General features: G+C 50.1%; 1 protein-coding gene across 4 annotated transcripts in view; it reads right to left on the bottom strand.

Moving 5' to 3' along the window:
• The window catches only part of MTMR4 (myotubularin related protein 4), a 56,509-nt gene that overhangs the window by 27,905 nt on the left and 8,185 nt on the right, over positions 1 to 20,419 (bottom strand). For 3 of the 4 annotated variants that reach the window (XM_038157873.1, XM_038157874.1, XM_038157875.1), the window contains exon 2: positions 7,938 to 8,011. In XM_038157873.1, coding sequence (XP_038013801.1) covers positions 7,938 to 7,940 — 3 coding nt within the window. In that variant the 5' untranslated portion in view covers positions 7,941 to 8,011. Of the gene's footprint in view, positions 1 to 55; positions 6,401 to 7,937; positions 8,012 to 20,419 lie in introns of those variants that run through there. The other variant, XM_038157872.1, reaches the window with a different exon arrangement.

Below are 20,419 nucleotides of genomic sequence, written 5' to 3'. Positions count from 1 at the left end.
GGCTTACGGCCCCGCTTCCATGGAGGAGAGAAGGGGAATAAAAAGCAGCACTTACAAAGCAGTTGAGCATGGAGCAGGAGACGCGGCCTGGCAGACTCATGTTCATTTCCCGAGGCGGCAGCAGGGCCGAGCAGGCACAAGCAGCATCTCCTCCCTCCGGCTGCGAGCTGCGGCCCCGGCACTGCGGCAGTGTCCCCGCTCCGCCGAGAAGGGCACGAGCATCCCGGCCGCCGGCGGCCCGAGCAGGTGCCGGTGCCGCCGCCGACAATGGAGGGAGGGCGGGCGGAGGACGGGCAGACTCCACCTCCCTCCCAGGGCCGCCGAGCGCGGCTCTGCCATCTGAGCGTCTCCGTGACGGGCGAGACAGAAAATGGAGCGGGCGGCGGGATCGCAGGCACTGCCCGTTCCTCGGCCGGGAGCGGTACTGCCGGCCCATGGCGCTGCTCCCGCCGGCACCTGCCTCGTGCCGCACTGATGGCGGCACCGAGAGCGCCGCGAACAATAGCGGGAAAGCTGCTTCGTTCTCCGGCACCGCGCCCTCTGCCCCGAGCCCTCCACCGTGGCATCAAGGCCTCTGCCCTGAGCCTTTTAACCCTGTGCCGACCCCTCCACCCCAGCATCAAGCCCTTTGCCCCAAGGCCTCTGCACCAGCACTGACCCCTCTGGCCCCAGCCCTCCACTCCAATGCCGAGCCCTCAGCCCCGGCCCTGCTCCTAGAAGCTCAGCCAGCATGTGCCACTGCACCCCGGAGTCTGCTGTCCTCCAGCAGTCCTCCATGCCTGGACTGGGAGATGAGGATAACAGGGCTGCCCTGCTACATCTCACCACTCAACACTCCCAAGACTATAAGTGCTCCATTCCAGGAGCTTCATGTGCACAGGGACTAGTCAGATGTCCCTGGCTCCCACCAGCACCTGTGTGCTGGAGCCTGTGCTCTGGAGTGGACAAGGCTCCTCTTGCTGACCATCTGGACACTTAGCTCCCATGTGAAGTTTCCCCAGCTCCCGTTGGAAATCCTCACAGACACAGGGTAAGGCCATGGGCGCAGGAAATGCTGTGGTTGAGCACCCACCTCCCCACACCAGCCCCCTACGAGCTCACCTTTACTACCTGCTGTTCATCAAGCCCAGGAGCAAACAGCTCCCAGGTCACAGTCTATCTCAGGAACCACAGGAACAGCTTGCGGGGCAAACCCATCTTCATTTCTACCATCACCTGCTGCTCTGTCCCCACCACTGAGCCAGAGGGAGAATCTCTGTTAAAATGCAAAATTAAAACCTGACCCCTCATCAGTCCTCAAAGGCCCCACTATCTGGCTCAAATCACATCAGCTTTTTGCTCCCAAAACCCAAATCCAAACAGAGCACAGTCTGTAGCCATTGAGCTCCTCTTAGATGTGTTTGCCCCAAAGACACCGCAGACAGCTCTCCCCAGCAATACCAATGGGATCTCAAAGAGCTTTTCTTGAGTCAGATAAAAGACTTCAGCATTTCTCTGCAAAATTGTTCAAGGTTAGATTATTCAGAGCTGCCTTAGCTAAAGGGACAGCTTTGTGACACCCAGACATGCTGCCCACTGTCACTTACAGGGCAAAATTCAGTTCCATGAGCTCCCTTGCTGACAAAACAATCCCACAGACTCACATGATTACACCAGTTTCACTACTTAGGATTAAAGACTTAGAAGAACACATAGCCACACCTGCAGATAAGCCATGAAATCCCATTTCACCCTTGTGTTGCTCCACTCCACCATTTACACGGAGCACAGTGGGTGGATGTTAGATTGCTCATCCTTGGGGCACCTGAACCAGTTGGCACCCACAAACCAGAACACAAGAACAGAGGTTATGGACACAAACAGAGGACTACACGTAAAGACAGAGGGTTATGGATGAGGTTACAGATTTGTCGTGGCCAAAAGTGAGTGGCAGGAGAGGTGCCCTGCTCCCTGCAGGTGACCTTTGCCTGGGTCACTGGAAGGAATGCTGAGAGATGACAGAGCAGCTAAAGCTGAAGGAACCTTTTATACCAGAGAGAAAGTGTGGCAAGAAACACTGTAAAGCCAATATTTATTGGGTTTTTGACATGTATCAGGGAAAAAGCAACACAGCACATTCAGGGAACAGCTAAGTCCAGGAGTCTCTTGGGCAGAGTGTGAGCACACACTGCTGCTAAGTACACACAGCACAAGACCAGAGTCTGTAAAACACAAAACCACTGACAAGGTAGGTAAGAGGTTTGCTCCAACCAACTGTAAGATTTTTAGGGCCAAAGCTCAGTTCAGGGCCTAGCACAGGGATTGTTCGCATTGAACCCCCCCTAAGCTGCAGCTGTGCAGAGTTAAAGGGCTGCTCGTCAGATCAGTACTCTGAATTTCCAACCTAAGATGACCTGAACGTCCACAAATAGAACTTCTGCTTTCACTGAAATATTTCTGCACTTTTAGTATCAGAAAAAGACTCACACATGACTTAGAAATTTCTGCCCAAGCACTGAACCTGGTGCAGAGCAGAAACCTTGCTCTGAAGTTCAGTGGCTTCACAGACTTTCAAGAGGAACTTGATTCAGACTCTGCTTTCACTTCCTTCAAGAGTTCCCAAAATACCTGCCCTCCTTTCCCTCCAGTGACCCAGGCAAAGGCAGGAGTGGTGCTGGGCAGCCTAGCACAGGACTGCAGAGTGCTCCAGACTCTTTAGCCGGCTTAGCCAGAGGGAATTCCTAAATGCCTCCCCAGCTGGGCTCTCTTCTCCACTGTCACAAATCACAGAGGAAGAGAAGGTTATTTCACAGAACTGGGCTCCTCTGAGTGTTCTCAGTGTGTTTGTTCATGTAGGTAGAGAGAGAAATCTCCTTCATCATCTCGGAACCACCCTTACAAGTGTTTCTCAGTTCTGAGGAAGAGGAGCTGAATATAATGTAGGCAGCATGTTCTTAAGGGCAGCTGGCAGTGATTCACCCCTTTTCCCTCTCACTAGCAATGCCCACTGTTCCTGTGCTGCTCCTCCCACCCCTCCAGACATCCCTGGATCCACACTGCAGGCAAACAGCTTGCAGCCTTCTCCTGAAGGTCCCAAAAGGGATTTAGAGGCTTGGAGATTATACAGTGTTTGGCAAAGATAGGACTGGCACTCAAGGGGCCATCCTGCAGCCTCCAAAGGAGATGATATTCCTTATGGAGACACACCTACATGCACCAGGAGCCCAGCGGGCAGCACAGGGTTCACAGGGAACATCTCATCCCACTTGCCCAAGGAATCTGCAGTGGGAGCACGGGACAGGCATCAGGATGCTGAAATCTCTCTTGTGGTCTGGAGCCAGTCAGCATCCTGAAATGAATCATTTTGCCGGTGGCTGGTCCAGCTTTCTGCAAGTTTGGGAAAGTGGGGGCCAGGGGGCAGCTAATTCCCACCTGGCCAGGTCCCTTCTAACCCAAACCATTCCATGATTCTAAGAGAAAAACTGGTCCCACTCACCCACTCAGCTGCCAGCACACCTGACTCAGTCTTCCACAGATGTGTACACCCTTCCCAACCCTGGCATAGCTTTTTCCTCTATTTCTTTTTGGTGCCACAAATAAAATTGCTCTCTCCTTAGAAGGCACCACACCCATCCCTTCTATAGATTAAGGGTGGGCTTTTCCTCACTCCAGCATGGGACATCACTCCACAGATGGAGGGGAGGGAAGGCAAGGGCTGGCAGAAATCTGCATGCACAGCCCTGTCCCTGGTAGCACATCCACTGCACAGACTGCCCTGATCTGCCTCCAGCTGGAGAAAACCGATGGAAAAATTGGCAGGAGGAGGTGACTCCCCTGGAAAGGGAATTCCAGGACACGAGAAGTAAGTCAGCAGGAGCCAGGGAAGCTCTGTCTGACAGCCAGGGGCAACAGCAGCAGAGGGGCCATCAGGATACTCTACTTTATATCCTTCCAGGTCTGAATATTTATTTTCAGTGAAAATCAAACTAGGAACTGGTTATCTCAATCTTTTTTTTTTTTTCAGGTGAGATGGGGAAGGGAGAGACTTGCATCATTTATCTTATTCTAAAAGTTAAAATTTACTCTCTTTCTGCCCGGCAGATGCCTACATTGGGGGAGATGAGCTGCCCTCAGACACGTATTTCTCTCCATAAGCTGATGCTGAGACTGATGAGCTGTGGCCAAAGGCACTTCTTGTTCTGCCTCCTCTACTTCTGTTGCACAAAGGGCATCTTTGTTTCAGGTCTCCCTACATAAATAGTTAATTTCCTCAAAGCCTAGGGACGTTTGTGGGTGAACCGAAAGGCTGCTGAGCCTGAGGTGGAAACAAACCCCTAAACCTGTGCAAAGAGAAGTTACTGTTTTATACCCCATAAATCAGGACTAAGATGATGGGTGTCATCTTTTAATCTGGACAGGATGATAGAATAATTTATAGATCTGTAATACTGCATTTGGTATTTGTTCAGAAACGTGCCCAGAGGTGAGCACGGAGCTAAATATGCAGCAAGAAACCTTTGAGGAGAGGGACAAAAGGGCACAAGTCATGGGCTGTCAACTCCATGCAACAGCATGAGGGGATGAGGGGTGGCTGCCAATGCCCACCTCAAATAAGTCATGGGCCCCTCCACAGGGTAAGAACCAGACGCCTACAGTGCCAGTATCCCAGTAGTCAGGAGAGGGAATGCTGCTGTGGGAGCTGAGCACTGAGTGCCAGCACAGCACCTGCACCAACCCACCTGCCAGATTAGCTTTAAGTAATGTAATAAGGTACCAAGTGCTTGGTAGGACACCATTAGCCGGAGTTCAGGATTAAACCAGCACTCATGCTGTCTTCAAGGTCATCCCCATCAGCAGCTAGTTTTGGGGAAAAGTGGGAAGAGTTATGCAATCCAAGCTGTTAACACTAGACCAGGAATCCGGAGCAGCAGAAAGGGAAGAGCAGGTGGTAAGGCATATCTGGGGTGCTGCTGTGTAAGGGCAAAGCTTTTGGGCCTGCCCTTGCTAACTACAGGACACTGGTGCTGTGGCTTCAGCCTGCTGTGAGCACAGGGAATTAAGGAAGCACTCAGTGTGGCTGCAGGGAACAGGGATCCAGCCAGCCCCGAGGCACCCCTTAACCCACAGCCCACGTCCAGCCCTCCCTGTGACTAACTCAGGAGCCACAGCCCTCTGGAGAGGTCACAGAAGGACTCCAAGAAGGCTGTTGGGAGTTTCCATCAGCTCTCTGCCTTCAGCTGCTGACAGAAGCTCAGGTACAGGGGTGAAGGTAAGTGCTTATTTCTACAGCTTGCAATTACAAGTCGCTTTCTCTCCCTTGCCATGGGAGACAAAAAGCCCACAAGTCTCTTCCCAAAACAGTATGTGAAATGGGAGGGGCTTTTGGTGGTTGGTTTACTTTTTCCAAAATGAAAAATAATTTTCAAAAAATCACAAGAGCATTTTATTAAAATATTAAAAAAAAAAAAAAACCTTTTCAGAAGATCCTTTGAAACAGTAAAGGTATCTTAGGGTACTGATAAGGAAACCCTCTCATGCAGAAGAAATCGAACAGTGATCTAAGGGTGGGCAGGGCCAGGTCAGGGTAAGGTCTGTCCAGACACAGAAAAGGAGTTCAGGGAAAAGAAAAGTTCCATGTTTTAGTAAATCAAAAATTCCAGTCTCAGCACTAAAAAAAACCAAACAAAAAACAAAACCCAAAAAAACAACCCCCAAAAAAACCCCACAAAAAAACCAATGAGAAAAACCAACGAGAAAAACCCAACTGACCAAACCAAACCCAAGCTCTGTCCCCAAAAAACCCAAACAGATCCAGGGAGGGGTGATGAGAACTAAAGATGGCTTTGCTACAAAGAATTTAAAAGACTAGAGCTCTTCAGATGTCTAAGGGGAATGTGTGGAGATCTACAAAATCCTGAAGGGCAGGAGATGCTCACAGGCAGCACTACACTTTATTGTTCACAACTGCAAATCTTCACCTGGTTTTTAAAAGCCTGATGAATTCATGGAAGGAAAACCTACCAAGGGCTCATAAAACATCAATAAATAGTTTCTAGATTACCAAGTCCCTGAGCTGCAGGTCCTGCCAGGTGAGGGCACACACCTGAGTTACACGACCCCTGCAGCACTCACTGGGCCCTGTCACTCAGGTGTCTGACAAGCCATGCCCTCAGGGGGCTCAGTCTGGCCTTCTCAATGTTTCCTGGTGAGATTTTTGATGCATTTTCCATGTGTTTGTTCCCTTTTTTTCATTCATATCTGGATACATCTGCATCCCTCTCACCTCAATCCCACCCAGAGGAGCCATTGGGTTTTATGCCTCCAATGTGACACCAGGGCAGCCCCAAGCTGAAGTATGAGGCCCTTTCTAAGGTTTTGACAGGCAAGGACTTTCACCTCCCCACCCCAGACTAAGTTCCTCACCCTGCATTGTGGGGATCAGTTCTTCCAGCAGAAGCACAGGAGATCTTGAGGCAGCACCAGGGAGCATGAGGACAGGGGCTACAGCAAAAATGCTGAGTGTGTAGCTACTCGAGCTGAGAGCTTAACTCATGCAGAGAGCACGTCTCCTTTCCTATTCCAGTTATTAACAAAATACATCGGGGACAATCCCTCAGGAGACGTCATAATTTCCTCAAGTATTCTGCCAGATTTTTCTTTTTTATTTTTTCTAATGTGTTTAACCTAAATTTTCATGTCCTTAGTCTGAATTTCCAGCCCTTTGTCTGTCTCTGCAGTTCTCCTCAGCACCTCTTCCTCCACAACAACACGAAGCTGGTGCTGATCCATGTCACTGCAGCAAGTTCAGGCTCTGCCGACCCACAGCCCACATGCAGATCACTTCTCTCCAAACAACCCCCTCAGGACACTCCCAGCACATCTTTCAACATTCCCAGTCTCCAGGCTTTTTCCTCCCATCAGATCCCTTGTATTTTGGGTTATTTCTTGCTGGAGGTATTAGAGGTCCTTTATCCGAGTTTATCAGCAATCTGGCTGCTTTGGCTGTGGTTCAGATTCTTTGCTACCACATTTTTCTGTGACTAATTCTTGTGAAATTTCTGCTTCTTTGGTGGCACCAAAGCTGTTATTAACATGGCGTGAAATCGTTCACTGAGAGGTGACAGAGGAACACAATGAGAAACCCCAGCAGTAAGTTTTAAAGAAAAAATAAACCAGTAAGCCACAAAAACTGGATGACTGTGTCAGTAGTACAGGGAAACAAAAGGAGGTTTCAGTCTTACTTACTTTTTTTTCCCAACATATTCCAATAAGAGATTTAGGAATAAATGTTTCCTGTTAACTGCATCTTGATGACAGTGATAAATCCTCTCTATTATATTATTGTATATAATACACAATACTGTTGCACTCTTCTTGCCCATTCTTGTGTTTCTTCTCCTACATTTAGCAGCAGTACAAGATTTGGACACACAAAGAACAAGACCACCCACAGAGGACAGAGGCAGACCAGAATCATGGAATCATTAGGGTTGGAAAAGCTCTCTAAGATCAATGAGTCCAACCATCCCCAAAGCACTGCCAAGGCCACCACTAACCCATGTCCCCAAGTGCCACATCCACAGGGCTGTTAAACCCCTATGGGCACAGAGACACTGACACTGCCCTGGGCAGCTGTGCCAGGGCTGGAGAACCCTTTCAGTGAGAAATTTTCCCAATATCCAACCTGATCCTACCCTGGCCCAGCCTGAGGCCGTTCCCTCTGCTCCTGTCCCTGGGAGCAGAGCCCACCCCCCCCCACCCCCCGGCTGTCCCCTCCTGTCAGGAGCTGTGCAGAGCCACAAGGGCCCCCTGAGCCTCCTTTTCTCCAGACTGAGCCCCTTCCAGCTCCCTCAGCTGCTCCTGGGGCTCCAGACCCTCCCCAGCTCCATTCCCTGCCATGGCCATGCTCCAGCCCTTCAATGTCCATCCTGTAGAGATGAAATAGGACATGGACTCACCATCCTCAGACACCGTCCAAACCCTCCTGGTTCAATCACAGCTCAGTCTCTTCTTGTTCTTCCACAAGTCTCACCTGCAGCAAAGAGGAGACAACCCAGTGCAGAAGTTTACCTTATACAAATTTAGTTAAGAAATTTAATTTACATGAATGGTACTCCAGTGTGAACACAGAGGGGAAAAAAAAAAATCAAGACCCCCGAGGCCAGTGCCCATTCTCTCCCTATCCCTACCAACCTCTGCTTTGTGCCCTTTCCAGGAGCTGCTGGAAACCAGATTCAGCATCAAGGGGAGCCACCAAATCCTTTTGTTCACTCACACAGCACCCAGGACTTGTCACATAAGCACACAAGAGCCTGTGCCCCACAAGCACAAAACCCCCACTTTGGGGGAACACAGGAGGGAGCTGAAAGAAGACAGGCTTGGTCATTGTGGTTCAAGGACCTGTGGAAGATCCTTCACCGGGAACTTGAGTGTTTGGAGAAGATCACTGTGGTCCTGGGAGGAAAACACCTCTAAATACAATTGGGTCCTGCCTGGGAGGTGTGGCAGGATGCAAGCACTCCAAGTACCAGGAAAAACCAGCAAGTCCTACTGCCAGCTTTGCCCTGCTTGAGAGAGGTCACAGGGGGCATCTGTAGGAAGGGGAAAGCCAAGCAGCAAGACTTGAACAAGGTCCTGCTCCAAGATCTTCTCCAACAGGACCAGATGCTCTCACATGTGATCCTGGGAACTCCATGGAGAAAGAGACCCTTCCTCAAAGTTTTCAGGTGTCTCCAAGATCAGTTGATCACCAACATCTCTCTCATCTGCCCAAATCTTGCCTCTGTTTTGCTCTTCCAGCCCCCCAGAGGGGATGGATCTACAATTAAATGCTGGGACTAGGGATGGGCTGAGCCCTGGGCATTCCTGTCCTGGTACCACTGGCAGTGTCCCAGGCCAGGCTGGATGGGGCTTGGAGCAACGTGGGATAGTAGAAGGTGTCCCTGCCCATGGCAGGGGGTGGGATGCGCTTTAAGGCCCCTTCCCACCCAAACCATTCTGGGATTCTGTGAAGCAGCACAGCATGTGTGTGTCCCAATGTTTTTTAAATACAATTACATTCTAAACAGGGATCTTCAGTATTTCAGTGTAGGCTGAGGATGGCTCAGAGCTCACCAACCCAACCTGATTTCTGCCAGTTCCCCGTAGCACATCAGAACTCCAGGAATGCTCAAGGTCTTCCGTAAATTTTGCCACCATTAATTTTAACCTTTCTCCTCCTCAGGTGAAATACAAATGCCAACAAATGTGCAATTGGAGATTAACTAAACATCTCACACAACACACCCCAGCTGGAAAACCCCCTCCTTCCAGCACTCAGGAATTGTGTTGGCTACAGAAGAGCTCTGAATACCTGCCCAAGGCTTTCCTTTGCTCAGGGATTTCCTTCCCAGCCCAGAATTAAGTCAGGTTTGACACCCACACATCAGAAGGCCAAACTGAATGCCAGCACAGAGGAGTCATTGCTGAGATGTGATTCCCAAAGTGAGGCAGCTGCTCCCACCCTGCTCCTGCCGTGCCCAGGTTGGAATCATTGTCCTCGGCCTTTCAGGTCATCTCTCACATCCCACCATGCACTTGACAGGAAAGGACAGGAGAAAGGAATGGGAGGTCAGAAAAGACTCGAGTCTTGTGCAATATATCTCTACATTTAATTCTTATCTTTCTGGGGCCATGGAGCTGCTCTGAGGGCTGGAACCCCTCTGTGCTGGAGCCAGGCTGGGAGAGCTGGGGGCAGGAAAGGATCCAGGGAGACCTCAGAGCCACTTCCAGAGCCTGAGGGGGCTCCGGGAGAGCTGGACAAGACATGGACGGACAGGACACGGGGAATGGCTTCCCACTGCCAGAGGGCAGGGATAAATGGGGTATTGGAAAGGAATTGTTCCCTGTGGGGGTGGGCAGGCCCTGATGCCCAGAGAAGCTGTGGCTGCCCCCCGATCCCAGGAAGTGCTCAAGGCCAGGCTGGATGGGGCTTGGAGCAGCCTGGGGCAGTGGAAGATGTCCCTGCCATGTCAGGGGTTAGAACGAGATGGTCTGTAAGGTCCCTTTCAACCCAAACCATTCTGTCATATTACCTTACATTTAAAAGCAGATCAGCTAGTTCCAGGAAACTATGAAACTGTGATTCCCACACACTGGGAATCAAATTTCCTATGAAAACAGAAAAAAACAAATACTGCACTATCACCCTTCAAACCCAGATCAGTCTGTCTCTTTTGAACTATAAAAGCCTTTTTCCCACTACTTAGCAAATGATCTCACATATCAGACTTCACAGAGGAAAGAGCCTCCAGCACGAGCTACCAGGAGAGTCACTGCCAACCAGTGACTTGCAAGTGACGTGAGAAGCACAATTAGTTTGTAGGTAAGAAAGGCAAGAAAAATGTCAAATATGCTTTTTTTCACTAAATCTGAAGATACTTGAATTATTGACAACACTGAACAACAGGAGTACTGTTCCTGCAGTGTGCTTTGTACCAATGAATGCAGTCACTGCAAATGGCCAGCGCAATTTCTCGGTTCCTTCCTTGTACAAGTCAGTAATGACCAGAAACTGAAACTCTGTGGCTTCGTCATGACTGAGGAGGATCCTCCTCACTCCCATCCCCCCAGCTCTCTGGACAGCCAGTTGCCCAAGAGGAAGACAGTCCATGGCAGCAGGACTCTTGGCCCCATGAGCTCAGCCTGCTGGAATGCCACTGCTTCTGTGTCCCCAGGGCCTTTCTCCTCCTGTGGGAGCAGGGACAAAGCTGAAAGGGATCCTGAGGATTTATGGGGTGAGAAAAAGCCAGGAGATACCACAAAAATCCAAGTGCTGCTTGTACCTCTGGGGACCTCCAGCCTTACCCAAATGACACTCAGCCCAGGCCACCAGGCAATCTTGCTCGAGCACTTGTGCAGCACCACGTGCTCCTGTGCTGGCATCTCAAGTGCATCCCTCTGTTTCAGGGCTGGCCAAGGCCCTCCTCCTTTTAAAGGCTGCTGTGTCCCACTGGCTGCTGGCTCTGCCTCTGTGGCTTCTAGCCCAGGGTCTCCAGCCCTTGGGAGAGAGGTGGTAGCTGCCCACTGCACCCAGCAATGCTGTCCAGCACCTCTCTGGGCTGGACCCACCAACTTCTCCTGTGGAAGTCAGGTTTGGCACCTGCTCAAGGAGCTGCCTCCCATGCGAGTGGCTGGATTACCCCAAATTCCAGGACAGAAGCTCTGCTTAAAATCTTGATCACAGCAGATGGGCTGGGGCTGACCACCTGCTATGCCAAAGTGGAGGCTGATGCTACAGAATTAAATGAAGAAGGGACCAGGGACAGAGAAAGCCAAGACAAAAAGGATGGCACTGCAAAGAAGATAAAAGAGAACAATGGCCTTTCACACACAGATGGAATCACTTAATCACAAAATGCTTTTGGTTGAAAGGGACCTTAAGGGTCATCTTGTTCCAGCCCCTGCCATGGGCAAGACCAGGTTGCTCCAAGCCCCATCCTGCCTGGCCTTGGACACTTCCAGGGAATCCAGGGGCAGCCACAGCCTCTCTGGGCAGCCTGTGCCAGGCCGGCCCACACTCACAGAGAAGAATTCCTTCCCAATATATCTAACCTAAATTTCCTTTCTCAGTTTGAACCCATTCCTCCTTGTCCTGTCACTGGCACACTGATAGCTCATGCTGAGTCACCCCAAAGCCCAGAGCATCAGGCTTTTCTGGGGTCAGCAGCTGTGTGCCCTACCCATAGCTCACTGGAGGGGGGCACAGGAGGGAGGCACTGGTGCTGGTGGTAGGGCTGGTAAGGTGATGCCACCTGACACACCTGGGCTGGGGGAAGTAGAGAAAAGAATTCACTTCTCTTGAGCATTTTTATAGCTTGCAACCTCCTCTGGAACTCTCAGTCTGGGAGACAAACAGGGAGACAAACCCTCAGATAATAAAGCCATGTCAGAGTTGAGAACACTCGTAAAATTCTTCATTTGGTCTCCTGTAGCCTCCTGCTTGCGTGACTCACACCACGCTTCCTTATGCAACCACACTGCTGCCTCCAGGGATCTTTGGCCCTCCTGGTGGGAAACAGAGGGGCAGGGACTGGAGCAGTGTCTGGAACCCTCTGTCCCCATTCCCTGCAGATGGTGGAAGACGCTGCTGGAAGAACCTGGCCAGGACCACCAAGCTCTGCCTGCATCCTCCAGGATGCTCAGCCTTCAGCCCTGGCCAGACTGTCACACAAACACCAGGAAAGGACTCCTCCTTTTCCAAACTGCAGCTCTGGCCTGCAACACCCAGGTCCCCTCTCAGATACAATCCAAGCCAGGATGTGACAGGAACTGGGAATTGCAGCAATCCCCACAAACGGGGCTGTCAAAACCCAGGAGAATCACTTCCTACCCCTCTGCCTCCCCAGGTCTCACGGAGGTGCCACGAAAGCACAGTGCTGTGAATTTACAGGAACCTATGAAAAAAGCTGAAAGTCCTGCCTCTAGTACATTGGGATTAACAATATAGGGAACACAGAATAACGAGGAACAGCATCCGCTCCCTGCCATCACCTGCCTGCACAGCATGGAACAGGGGTCCTGTGGGAAGGAAGGAGGGTGCCCATACACATACACACATGGAGCTTTGGGAAGCTGGGAAAGGGAGCAAGAGCTGGCTAAGGCTTCTTGCCTGCAGGGGTGCCATGGGTGCCCCAGGCGAGGTGGGTGGCCCCTGGCAGCTCCTCACTCCCTGCTAGGAGACTCGATTTTAATTGCTCATAAAACTCTAGCCATTGTTTGTAGTTGGAGCAGAGCTCTCTGCACTCAGCATCTGCCCCAGGCAGAGATTTTTGCTTTAATTTCAGCTGAAATGGTAGAGTTGGTCCTGGTGCACTTAAAGGAGAAGAACAAGTCGAATATTAAACAGGGGATGTTAGAAGGAAAAAAACCAGGAAACCTATTAGCCTTATTGTGATCCCAAATGAAACAGAAACAGCCATCTCAAGCCTCCCACTAATTAGAGGCTAAAAATGTAATTGTCAGACCCCACAGTTACATGCAAAGCAGATTGTATGGGCTGGTCTTTGTTATTTTAAACAAAATTACAGCTAAGAGGGTTGTTTCTAATGATGGCCATGACCAGCTGCTCTTCAACAACAAAACTTTTTTACTGCTGAATAACTATTAAAAAGAAAAGATCGGGCTACCAGAGCCCCCAAATGTCACAGCAATACCAGATGATGGTGACAAGTTGCCAAAGTATTCAGATTGCTCTGCAGCACGAAGGGATCATAATATATGGTCTAACCAGGGGGAAGGGCTGAATTCCAAAATGAAGAATAACCCATGATGAAGGGCTGCTGGAAGTCCTGATTAGAAGATCTCACAGGCACCCCCACATGAGCTACTCAACAGGGACTGGCAAAAAGTCCACTGCAAAAATATATAATAGCAGTGATGACAGAGGGGACTGATGGGTGGCACTTCTATCCCCAGCACTACTGGGACCATGGCTACAACTGCCAGAGCTCAGCCAGCAGACTTGGAGCAGGAAGACCAATGCCATGTACTGATCCAAAGCAAAACCAGCTCACCTATGCATCTTAAAAACCCAAAGATAATAAAGTTTAAAAATTCTTCAATATACTGCAGTATTTATGCTAAGTATTGGTCCTGCTGACGAGGGCAGATCTCAATCCAATTACTGGTAGATGAAGTTTCAGAATGGAATAAAGTCCATCAGGCTTATGGGAAAAGTTGTCCCTTTTGTTGCTTGGAGTGTTTAAAACTCCATTAAATAGCTGGTTTTAGTCCAGGTCTGAATAAATGAATCTCCACAGGCTCTGGGAAAGCAGAGCTGCCCTTGGCACCTCCAGGTGCTCTTCCCAGGATCAGTGAGTTGGGATCACAGACTGAGTCTCATGTTCTAAGTTATCCTACCTGAGAGATGTGGGGAGGGCAGGAGGAATTACCGCAGGGGAGGGGGCCACCTGCCATTACACCGCATGGCTCATCCTGAGTTCCAGGGGATGGCCTCAGGCCGACACAGAGCAAGACACTGGCCACTGCCTCACTTAGCACATGGCACAGAACCACATTCCACCTCGGCTCACCCACAGCCACCAGGAGAAGGTCACGACTTGCAAACTCTTCCTGGTTGTCCAACCCAGGAGTCAGGTCATGATTATAATACCCTGAAAGCATTTTTCTTCATATTTCAAAGTAATCATGACTTCTTTGAAGGCTGCTGAGGCTTCAGTTGCATTCCAAGCAGGAACATCTAGGTTTCAAACATGGAATTGTTCCCAAGAGCTCTGGCCAGGACACATAAATCAGCTCTCTGCAGAACTGCAGGGTTCAGGGAAAGGTGCTGTAGCCAGGAATACTCCTCACTGCACAGCACCGTCTTACAGGAGAAAAGCCCTCAAAACCACACCCACATGTGGCCCGTGCTGGGCTGGACCTCATGCCCATTCCCAGGGTAAGCACATACAGCTGTACAGGGAGGATGCTGGAGCCTGGGCTCAGCCACAGAGGGACACAGGGAAGGAACACAGGGACAGATTATCCAGGCCTGTAACTGACAGCCAGGCACAGGGGGAGAGGAACAGAATATGCCTGTGCCAGCTGCAAAGGAGGGCAGGAGATGCGTGAGGATAAGGTTACACAGGGCAACAGGACAGAAACCAGAGCTCTGCTGGGACAGCAAATCCCCAAGGAAGTGCGGGAGGAGCAGCAGAGCAAAGGAGAGAATGGGCAGAGCGAGCTCAGGATTTCAGGAGCACAACTGCCATGGAGTCAAATCTCCCAAATGGAGGAGGTGGGGAGAATAACATGGAGATTTAGCCAAGCTCAGGGTTTTTCCAGCAGCAGTTCCAGGCTGAGGAGATGAGGGACTTCACATTGACTGGGCTGTGTCCAAGGGACTTATCATGGAAGTGGGGAAAAAAAATTAGGGACAGGAGGTGAGTAGGAGCAGAGGTGAGCCTTGCTTTTAACAGGGGAGAAACTAGACAGCATGGAGAAGGATTCAGAGGCAGCTGAGAAATTGAGCAAGGGGGGAAGAAGAATAGTGCAACAGGGAGGAACAGACAGCACAGGGGCAGAGATCAGAGGACAAATCAAAGGAGAACTTGTGCCTGGTGCAGGGAAAGAAGCAGAGTGTCAGGAGGAAAGCAGAGAGGCAGGAGGGAATGCTGACTGTATTTTGTCCTCCCCCCTCTAAAGAAACAAGGTCCTCTGCAGTAAAAAAAGAAGGGGAAAGAAGGTTGGAGAAATCAGAGGGGCGGCTGGAGTAGCCACAGGCTTAATGCCAAATAAAAGCAAAGCTCTGGTTTAGTTAAGCCCAGAGTAGCTCTGCCATGAGTCCTGAGCCCACACAGATGTGGGCATGCCTGGACCCCAGAGCTGCCATGGATGTACCACTGTCAAAAGGGAGAACGAACAGGAGTAATTTTGGAAAAGGAAATACATGAGATGGCTGAAGACCACAGAGGTTGGGAAGAACAATGCAGACCCTGGGGCAAAGTTGCTGGTGAAAACAGGGGTCACTGAGCTGAGCAGCCATCACTGGAGCAGGAACAGCACTGGGGTACAGGCAATTTTGGGGTTCGTGCTGCTGAACAGTGTAGAACTGAGGACTGCTGAGGACGGAAAGAACAGTGGAAGCTTAGGAAGGAAAAGACGCAGGAATGTAGAAGAGGGTGTGGAAAGAGCTGGAGGGGGAAACAGGCAAACAAGACTAGATCTTGGGGGAGGAAAACACCACCAAAATTTTAAAAATGCGGAACTCGATAGGCTGGGCCAGGTATACACCTGGAGCCAAGACCTGCCAGCCACCTCTGTGTCATCAGGCTCAGGGAACAGCTTAGCCTGGGGACACTGGCAAAGCAGTGTAATGACAACTTGTTTTGCAGAAGAGTGAAGGAACCAGAGAGGGGGAGATCCTTATAGTGCATCCAAGCTCTAGGACAATGTCCCCAGCAGCATTTTGTCTGTCCCATCTTTTCCTTTGCCACACCTTGCTCAGCCAGGAGTCAGGAGAGATGGATACACTGAGGAGCCAGAAAACAGTTTATATCATGTGCAAAATGGAACAAAATGATCTTTAAGGTCCTTTTCAAACCTTGCATTCTGTGAGTCTGTAAGATGGGGGTGCATAGGCAGATTCTGACAGACCCCAGCTGCAGGGTCCACCAGTGTCACCCAGATGCCATCAAGGTGTATGGCATAATGAGGGAAGAGAACAGAGCCCAGCACTTTGCCAGCAAACAAGCACTGCTATCCATCTCTGCAATGATTTTAAGCATAATTAATTTCAGCAGCCTGCCTGACAGCTGACTCTGCTCTTTGCATTAATGACAGTGAAATCGGAGTTTCAAGGGGAACGCAATGACAGTGAAGGAAGCAGAGCCAGGACCAGGAGCAGGAGTTTCTCAGCTCATCTCCCCTCTCCTCCTGAGGCTGTGGCTCTGCCGGCACCGCAGTCTCGGGGCTGGGGCAGCCGGTGGCACCAGGTGGCAGCAGTACACCGGGGATGATCCCCTGCCAGGTCAGCGTCTGCCTCCTCCTTCGTGTCGATTTCGGAAGGAGCAGGGCCAGCAGCAGGGCCTGGCGGAGGCGCTGCCATCACCGAACTGATTCATTCCCATCCCAGCCAGCCCGAGGCAGCCGCAGACAGGGACAGACCCCTCAGTCTTTTCCATGGGGGCACGTGGAGGAACCGTGGACCGAGAGAGCCCTGCTGCCCCTGTGCCATGCCCACCCTACAGGCCTTTCATCCCAAGCTGGCAGAGAAGGAATTAAAAGCCAAGGCTCCAAGCTGAACTCCATTAACCAAGGGACTGACAGAGACAGGAAGAACAGCTCTGGCAAACATTTTCAAAGTTCCCTGTAACTCCAGCCTGTTGTTCTCCAGCTTTGTTTGCTTCTCTTTAAAAAAGCAGTTGGGACATTTCGAGTCACAATTAAGCCTTTATTCAAGTGCAAACAATTGCCTGGTCCCTACCCAAAGCAGTGCAGATGGACCCATCCCAGCTGCAATCCAGGCTCCTGCCTGCTCCTGGCGTCCTGCAGCTCCGAAGGGAGGGATGTGTAGGCCGGGGCTCCCTCTCTTGCTGCCCTGGCCCCTCCCTCCACACCTTACACTGACTTCAACTCAATCTCAGGAAGGAAGCAGCAACAGCTTCAAGGAAACAGTGCCTGCACTACTGAGGTCACATCCCAAGTCTCCAGGCCAGAGAAGTGCTATATAAACGGTCTCTATGCAAACACTCAGTTCTCATTATGCACAAGGAGAATCCACCTTTAACTCACATCAGCTTGGGGAGTCTCAGACAGCCACAGTTTTTTCTGAAAAGCAATCTTTGTGACTGCAGAAAAAAATACTGAGATTCGTGACCAAACATAATAGAAGGCTCTGAAATCCAAAGATAAAGTCCTGAAGCATGCCACTTTCCCCCCTATCCCACTACAGGTTTCCCGGCCAAGCTCAGGGCTTTCCCAAGCACCCATGTGTAATACCCTGGCATTCAACATGTGGGTACTTTAAAATAATTTCAACCAAACAGCAGCAACACAATGTCAGCCCTGTTGTTATTACAAATGTAACTATTATTACTTTATACAAGTGCATAAACATACCCATGTGGTATTACTTTAGGTTTCATCTAAGGTTTCTGAGGCATGGTCCTGCAGCCAGAGGACAGGATGATGGGGGGAACTATAGCCCTTGGTAAAGGGCAGCCAGGACACCTCTGGCATCTAAAGTGGTGCCTGCCTGCAAGGATCTGGAATCTCCCCTGGGACAGTCAATAGAAACAGTGTCTGAAAGCAGAAAATACTGCTTTCACTCCAGGTGATCACAGTAACACTACTGGGATTCACAGCCCCATGACAGCCATGCTTCAGGTCCGGCTGAGGCTCCTCCGCTCAGGAAACTCATGCTGCTGGCTGGAGGCAGATGCCAGGCCAGAGCTCAAGTGCCACCATTCACCACAGGCAAAATTTCTGGGAAAGCCATTTTTCTCCAAGGGTAGTTTTCTTCCACAGGAATAAAATGAAGCATCTTTTAGTAACCCACATAAACACATATGTGAAAAAGCTATGACCGAAACCATCAGCAGGCCTGAGAGGACAAGGAAGCATCAGGTTTTATTCTCTTGACTCACCCAGACCAAGCCCAGTTTCCCCAGCAGGCTCCTCACAAGCTACAAGGAGGATCCTGTGCCAGGCCTTGCAGCCCTGACCCTTGAAACGTGGCTGGGAACACACAGCTCTGGTGAACACTCCTCCCTGCTGCTGGGGGAAAGCCAGTTCCTCTCCAAAATTTGCAATAATTGTGCCATCATCACATTAAATTCCCAGCTCCCCCTTTCACAGGAAGAACCTCTAAAACAGAGCAATGAACATCGGCTCAGGGCTTTCACCATCAAGCTACAGAAGACCACAAGAGGAGATGAAAACAGTTGAGCATTATTAGCTAAGAGCTCACTTTCAATTGCATGTCCAACCTGAGCATGGTCAGAGCTGTTGGCTCCCATGGAAACCCTGAGTTTGCAGGCACTGTCTCCTGATGGTTTGTTATGTGGCATCCTCCTTCCCAAGGAACCCTCTTAGGGCTTTGTGTTGCCACAGCTGTTCTTCACAACCAGGCAACGAACTCAAGCTTGGCCTTCATGAAGCTTTTCTGGAGGAAAACCAAGCAAAACCTCCCAAAACCAAGCAAAACCTCACCTGGTGTTTAACAATTTCCCTTTCCCACCCCAAGCGCCCAAAGTTTAAGAAGGTTAAATCAGAGCCTTTGGTCTTTAATTTCCAGGTATCTGGAGCCTTTCAAAACTGGTTTGCACTTCAGCAATGGAAAATCCCATGAAGGTAGTGCCTTGCACACTGACCTGCTTTCATTAATAACCTCACCTCAAAGGATGTAGGCAGGTCAGCAAGTTCAGCTGAGCTTAAGTGCTCCCATCTCGTGCTCTCTCTAAGCACGAGCTTAACTGCTTCTAAAAACAGCACTGGCCATGCCGGCTGCTCCAAAGGCACTCTTAGAAAGGGAAATCCCCAGCCAATTGATACAAGGAAAGAGAAGGCAATTTGATATATATAGTAAGTCCCCAGCTTATCTAGCAGCAAGAGCTGCTCAAATTCACACACGCTGTCCCTTCCCTGCTGGCAGCTTCCAGCAGGATGAGGGATGAAGGTGGCCACATGCTGAGCTAGGTACTGAGAGGAGCCAGAGGATTTATTCTCATCTGCTGCAATTCACATAGGGAACAGAGCCTGGGATTTCTTCCCCGTCATAACTGACTATAATAAAACTCATTAAGGATCAAATTCCTACCTCTACAAGGTTTAGGACAAGACTGCAATGCATCAGACTTTATCTAACCCAACGACAAATCTCAGGAAGCACTGGGATTTTTATCATCTTTGCCCAAACAGTTCCCTTCCTCCTGATAGTGCATCACTGACATGCACTGATAGAACCCCACAGTCACCAACACCAGTGGCAGCTCTATCAGCAATTCCAGCTGAATCCAAGTTTTCCCCAGCACTTGTGTTTTCACTCCAGCCCATGCTGCCACACAGGCCACCATCCTGAGCTCCAGCCCCACAGCTTCTGGAGAACACGCAGAATGGAAAGCTGGAGTCGCAGTACTCGGTGAAACATCCCACTTCCCAGCTCCTACAGCTCCAGTATCAACCCTTTGCTCTAGGGAGGAAGCAGGAGTGGCAGCACAAGGACAGTGGGATCCTACCCGCTGGGCTGCTGCTCCCCAGGGAATTCCAAGGAGGAACTGGCTGCTCATTCCAGCTTTGGTTTTGAGTACTTCGTCATTAGTAAAACATGCTGAAAATGTGACTTCCTCTGCCATGAGACCTATTGAACCTTTTCACAGAAGTCTAAGGAACTTCCTCTTGTATTTCAATAAAAGACAAGCTCACAGGAAGAACAGTTCCTTTCATACTTCTGGGAATTCCTCTAGTAGAAACACCTATTGAAGAAGGAACGATGCAGTGGAACAAAGATAAAAGGAGGTGGGGGATTCACTAATCCATAAGTCTGTGGTTTATTATAAAAAAAAACCCTATTAATCCACTTCACAGTACAGAACCACTTTTACTTCCTCTTTTGCCTCATTTAGCAATGGCAACAAAAGCTTTCTGCGGAGTTTCCTAATGAGCTAAATCTGCACAGAACTTCTGCATTAAAGAGCTTCACATTAAAAAATAATCTCAATTTGCTCTCCTTGCTGAACACAACAGGCTCTGTCTAGGATCATTTTAGCCAGCATCCAAAGGTGCTTAGCTACCCACTTTGGTTTGGAAATGCAGACATGAGACAGCAGAGAGGGATCCATCTGCTCGCTGGCATACAGGGAAGAGTGGCACTCCCTGGAGAGTCCCGATAGATTAACTTTCCAATTCCAGAAAGGGGAAAGAGCAAAAAACAGGGTAAGGAAGATAATAACCTCATGCC

This window comes from Motacilla alba, chromosome 19 (assembly GCF_015832195.1).
Source record: "Motacilla alba alba isolate MOTALB_02 chromosome 19, Motacilla_alba_V1.0_pri, whole genome shotgun sequence".
Taxonomy (NCBI): Eukaryota; Metazoa; Chordata; class Aves; order Passeriformes; family Motacillidae; genus Motacilla; species Motacilla alba.
Note: the sequence above shows the minus strand (reverse complement) of the source record. Positions and strands in the feature narration are given on the sequence as shown.